The sequence below is a fragment of the Solea senegalensis genome, linkage group LG11 (genome assembly GCF_019176455.1).
Source record: "Solea senegalensis isolate Sse05_10M linkage group LG11, IFAPA_SoseM_1, whole genome shotgun sequence".
Taxonomy (NCBI): Eukaryota; Metazoa; Chordata; class Actinopteri; order Pleuronectiformes; family Soleidae; genus Solea; species Solea senegalensis.
In genome coordinates this window covers 22809605-22815878 of record NC_058031.1, presented here as the reverse complement: position 1 = coordinate 22815878, position 6274 = coordinate 22809605, and the positions used below count along the sequence as shown (strand labels likewise).

The window sequence follows — 6274 nt, the reverse complement described above, 5'->3', positions numbered from 1 at the left end:
CCTGGCCTTTATACTATGACTTTTCTGTCAATTTTGGACACCTTACTTTATTATGACTTTTTTGTCACATTTTGGACACCTTACTATACTATTACTTTTTGTCACATTTTGGACGCCTTACTATACTATGACTTTTTTGTCTCATTTTGGACGCCTTACTATACTATGATTTTTTTTATGACTTTTTTTGTCTCATTTTGAATCTAATTCAAAAAGCTTGACCTTCTCAACTCAACTTTCCTCCGTCAGCCTGTAACGTCCTCTACCTGAACTCCGTGGAAACCGAGTCTCTGACCGGCCCCCAGGCAATCGCCAAGGCGACGGGCGCCACGCTGGGTCGTAACCCTCGTCCCGCCGCCACCGTCGTCCAGTTCAAGGTGACGTCGCAGGGAATCACACTCACTGACAGCCAACGAAGGTAAATATTGAAGTTTTATTCACTCTTAAAACGACAATGTTCCCACATTAACCAAGTTTTATGTCTGTGAGCCTTTTGTTAAATAACAAAAATGTGTTTTTTTTCTTGTAGGGTTTTCTTCAGGAGACATTACCCTGTGAGCAGCGTGACCTTCAGCAGCATCGACCCTAAAGACAGGAGGTGAGAAGTTATAACTAACTAAAACATAACTAACCCCAAAATGAGCAACAAAAGTCACCTCATTTTCACGACATCTGTGATGATTCGTCCTTTGCATGGATCCATGGATTTGTTTTGATGCATGAGACGAGAGCGTGGCGATGTTTGCTAGCATGTCGTACTGCGGCAGCTTGATAGTCAGCTCGTGCTTGTGTGTGTGTGTGTTTGTCTGAGTCTGGTTTCCTCTCTCTCTCTGCTGTAGGTGGACTAACTCAGACAGCACCGCTGTTAAGTAAGTTCTCTGTCTGCGACGTCATGAGCATGTTTCTGTGTGTCATAAATATAGTAAAGATTGTGTAGGTTGACTCTGATATTAAAGCCTCTGCATGGCACTGGACTGTGAATGTTTGAATGTTGGGAAAGTAGTTGAATGAAATCCAGAACAAACACAACACCATTTTTTTTGTTTTGGTCATTGGAGTTTTAACCCTGCACGTATGTTTAATATGTTTAAAAGCCACTTCTACACTTTTGAAAACACATTTACAAGTAGTAGTAGTAGTAAGACGTCCAAAAAGTCACAAAAAGTCACAGTATAGTAAGGCGTCCAAAATGAGACAACATAGTCATAGTATAGTAAAACGTCCAAAATGAGACAAAAAAAGTCATAGTGTAGTATGTTGTCCAAAATGAGACAAAAAAGTCATAGTATAGTAAGCCGTCCAAAATGAGACAAAAAAGTCATTGTATAGTAAAATGTCCAAAATGAGACAAAAAAGTCATAGTATAGTAAGTCCAAAATGAGACAAAAAAATATAGTAGCAGCGCCCAAATTTTGACAAAAAAGTCATAGTATAGTAAAATGTTCAAAATGAGACAAAAAAGTCTCATTGTATGTAAGACGCCCAAATGAGACAAAAAGTCATAGTATTGTAAAACGTCCAAAATGAGACAAAAAAGTCATAGTATAGTAAAACGTCCAAAATTTGACAAAAAAAGTAATTGTATAGTAAGGCATCCAAAATGAGACAAAATAGTCACAGTATAGTAAGGTGTCCAAAATTGACAAAAAGTCATAGTATAGTATATGTCCAAATGAGACAAAAAGTCATAGTATAGTAAAACGTCCAAAATGACAAAAAGTCATAGTATTGTAAAACGTCCAAAATGAGACAGAAAAGTCATTGTATAGTAAGACATCCAAAATGAGACAAAAAGTCATAGTATTGTAAACGCCCAAAATGAGACAAAAAGTCATAGTATAGTAAAACGTCTAAAAATTTGACAAAAAAAGTCATTGTATAGTAAGGCATCCAAAATGAGAGACAAAAAGTCATTGTATAGTAAGGCATCCAAAATGAGACAAAAAGTCATAGTATTGTAAAATGTCCAAAATGAGACAGAAAAGTCATTGTATAGTAAGACATCCAAAATGAGACAAAAAAAATCATAGTATAGTAAAATGTCCAAAATTAGACAAAAAAGTCACAGTCTAGTAAGACGTCCAAAATGAGACAAAAGTCATTGTATAGTAAGACATCCAAAATGAGACAAAAAAGTCATAGTATAGTAAGACATCCAAAATTGACAAAAAAGTCATAGGATAGTAAGGCGTCCAAAAAGTCATCGTATAGTAAGGCGTCCAAAATGTGAAAAAAGTCATAGTATAGTAAGACGTCCAAAATTGTCAAAAAAGTCATAGTATAGTAAGGTGTCCAAAATTGACAAAAAAGTCATAGTATAGTAAGGTGTCCAAAATGAGACAAAAAGTCATTGTATAGTAAGACATCCAAAATGAGACAAAAGTCATAGTATAGTAAGACGTCCAAAATTGACAAAAAGTCATAGTATAGTAAGACGCAAAATGAGACAAAAAGTCATTGTATAGTAAGACATCCAAAATGAGACAAAAAGTCATAGTATAGTAAGACGTCCAAAATTGACAAAAAAGTCTTAGTATAGTAAGGTGTCCAAAATTGACAAAAAAGTCATAGTATAGTAAGGTGTCCAAAATGAGACAAAAAGTCATAGTATTGTAAAACGTCCAAAATGAGACAGAAAAGTCATTGTATAGTAAAACATCCAAAATTTAACAAAAAAGTAATTGTATAGTAAGGTGTCCAAAATGAGACAAAATAGTCATATAGTAAAACGTCCAAAATGAGACAAAAAGTCATAGTATTGTAAAACATCCAAAATGAGACAAAAAGTCAGAGTATAGGAATTTTCAGTAAAATGACTTTTAAATACTTAAATATAATTGTGATAAACTTTAAGATTTTTACTTGAGTAATTATTATAAAAAAGTGACTTCAACTTCCACCAAAGTTATTTTCTAGTAAAATACTTTTTCTACTTTCACTCCAGTAAAATACCTTTAAAGTACTTTACCAGGACACATTTCATGCCAGGTGTGAACAGTGAACTCTTGTGTTTGAATCTCTCAGGACGTACTTTCCTCCTTCTTCTTCCTGACTTTATTTGTAATTTTTTTACCTCTCAGAGTTTTCGGTTTCGTAGCGAAGAAGCCCGGCAGCCTGGCGGAGAACGTGTGCCACGTGTTTGCGGAGCTGGACCCCGAACAGCCGGCGTCCGCCATCGTCAACTTCATCAACAAGGTCATGCTGTCGCAGCGCCGCTAGAGACTTTTGAGTAAAACCAAGAAGAGCGCAAAGGATCCGCGAGGAGTTCTAAAATATGTTATTGTTTGGTGTAAATACATTCATGTAAAGTCACAGGATCCGTACTGATGTTCATTTTTCTGCTTTACACTCACTTTTTCCCAGAGGTCGTAAATGAAAGTATGATGCTATGATTTTACAACTCCTCCAGGGACGAGGAGGAAGCTTCGGAGGACAAACGTCAACGATAAACCGTAGATCATCATCTCTACTCTTATCGATTGTAAAGGTTCACACATAAATACAATAATGTCATTCTCTGACTTCACAGCTACGTCATAACTCGACCTCATGATTGATATTAAAAATCTTTTTGCTCTCTTTAAACATAAAGGTATGACGTATTGACCTCCATTTTTACATTTGTCCATATTATAAAAAACTTTGACGAAAGACTGAAGTAACTTTTCACTCTCCCACACCAAAGTCCATAGAGAAAACCATCGTTTTTAGCTCACAGAGACACAGGAGCTGCTGGTCTACGGCTGACTTGTTGGGGTAAGTTATTGTCACTTAAATAAAAAATAGAAAATCAGACGAAAGATTTAAAGACACAGAACGCACAAAATAACATGTTTCAACTTAACTGATGGAGGCAGCAGTGGATCAACAACTCACTGTGTCCTGTGATTAAAAAACTGTTTTAAAATCACTCATTTTCTCTATGGGGTTTGGTGTGGGAGAGTGAGAGGTTTACGATCCTCCAGCAGGAAAAGACTATTCAGTGGTAAATGAAGAAAAAGCAGCAAATATGTTATTTAAATGTACATTTGTGTCTAGCAGAAAAAAAAAAGTTATTTTCAATTGTTAAGATTTTATACATATTATTTAGCTTCTGTAGATTTTACTAAGTGGGAAATCCACAATCTCTCCTCGCGAAAATTGTTGATTTTACATCACAGCATAAAGGAGTTGTTGATCCACTGCTGCCTTCATAATTACACTCAAATGCATTATTTTGTGATTTCAGTGTTTGAAATACTTGGTTCTGATTTAACATAAGTGACACAAACTTGGATTATGAGGCAGTGGACCTGCAGCTCCTGTGTCCCTGTGAGCTAAAAACACAGGTTTTCTCAATGGAGTTTGGTGTGGGAGAGTGATCATGTGTCAATACCTCATACACTTTCAAAAAACAACAAAAAACTATGAACTATGCCTTTAAGGTTGTGTCTCCTGCCAAAAAAGAAAAAAAAAATGTTACTTTTGGACTATGCATGATGTCATTCACACACACACACACACACGTGTGTAAAGGTCAATAAGTGCCTGGTGTTTATGTTGTGACAGTGTTTTTATAGTTTGTGTATCTACAGATGTTCAGGTCACACGTGTACACAATATTTACCACCACCGGCGTCGCCTCCAACCACACACACACACACACACACGCTTTTACTGTACATACACTTTGTAATCGGAGCGTGAGACAATAACTGTCTCACTGAAGCAAACAGGAACGTGAGGTTTTTTGTAACATTTGACGAGAAAACGTGCGAGGGGGAGTTATGCGTGCGTGATGTGGGTACTTCCTGTAGGCGGCCATGTTGGAATGAAGGAATTGTTACGTGCACTTTTTAAAAAAAAATTAAATAAAATAAGAAATGTATGTGAAAACAAGGAAAAAGACGAGCGACGACGTATGAGCACGCCACTGCTGCGAAGAAACACTTAGAATGCACGACGTCGGCAAACACTAGCGCCCTCTACAGCTGATATTGTGTTCTGTTTATTTATTATTTTACAGTGAATAAATATGCATATCAACATCTGCTACGACATACGTATTCAGGGCAGGAATCGTCCACCAAAGACACCGCACAATACGATATTGATGTCACAATAAAGTGAAGGAGAGCTCACAGGTTTTTAGCTTTAGCTTTAGGGACACAGGAGCTGCTGGTCCACTGCTGCCTCGTGTGGTCACTTTGTGCCAATGAGGTTCACTTCAAGGAAGAATTTCCATCAGTGCGTTAAAATGACACATAACGATCAACAACTCCTGTGTGCTGTGATGTTGACGTCGATGATTTGAGATTCTGTCACAACTATGTACGATAACGTCGCAAAAATATTTCTGCAGTATTTGCTAAATCATACATTGCAATATACTCACACAAAACAGCGCTAGTGAGCGTGCGCACTCGGCGCCATCTAGTGGTCGTTTTAAGCTAAAATATTGTGATATTTCACTCTAATACGACACAAAAATATGTTTATTTCACTACAAAGAGACTAAATGACGTCTGCGGAGGAAAACGAACATCAGTCGCTATCGACCAAAAAAACTCCCGATATCGGCGAAAAAATCAAACATGGTGTGAAACAGAAACACGAAGTTAACCAAAGACAAAGCACTCTTGTATTAATAAGTTCTTTTGTTTTTATATCCAGTTATATTTTTGTACTTATTGCTTCTTGTATTTGTTTTTATTATTTTTATTATTATGCATCATATTTACTGTGTTTGTTATAAACCAAAAGTAGGAAGAAAAAAAAACACTACTTGTGTATCACAGCGTTAATATATTATGGTCTGTTTCTGTTGATCTCTTATATAATATGATGTAGTAATATATTTTCACATGCAGCTATAGGAACCGTGTATGAGACATTTAAATATGTATGCAGATGCAAATGAAGAATAAATAAAAGTGAAATGATGTGGTACCTAAGTATTCTTATCAAACAATCTCATTCTTTTCTTATTTATCCTTCCATAAAAATGTAATTCATTTTAGTTTTCCAACTGTAAAGAAAGAAATCATTTAACCTGGCCACTTTATTAGGTACACCCGTTTCTTCTTGTTTACATATTATTTTCAGAAATTGCTGATTAATAATTAAAAAAAATAATAAACCCTTAAATCTCTGGTGTTCGTACAATCTCAATTTTATTTATTCACAATTCCCTTTAATATATTTTTCCAACATTTAAAAAAAAAGCCCTTGTAAAAACCATTCATTCATAAATTTACAAACTCTTATATTAAAATAAAAAAATAGGTTCTCAAGA

At 35.7% G+C, this 6274-nt stretch overlaps 1 protein-coding gene across 1 annotated transcript in view; it reads left to right on the top strand.

Moving 5' to 3' along the window:
• The window catches only part of LOC122776862 (tensin-2-like), a 6387-nt gene extending 445 nt beyond the window's left edge, over positions 1-5942 (top strand). Inside the window, exons 2-5 of the mRNA XM_044037614.1 lie at positions 250-418; positions 530-598; positions 840-869; positions 3081-5942. Coding sequence (XP_043893549.1) covers positions 250-418; positions 530-598; positions 840-869; positions 3081-3219 — 407 coding nt within the window. The 3' untranslated portion in view covers positions 3220-5942. The remainder of the gene's footprint in view (positions 1-249; positions 419-529; positions 599-839; positions 870-3080) is intronic.
• Positions 5943-6274: the final 332 nt, after the last annotated feature.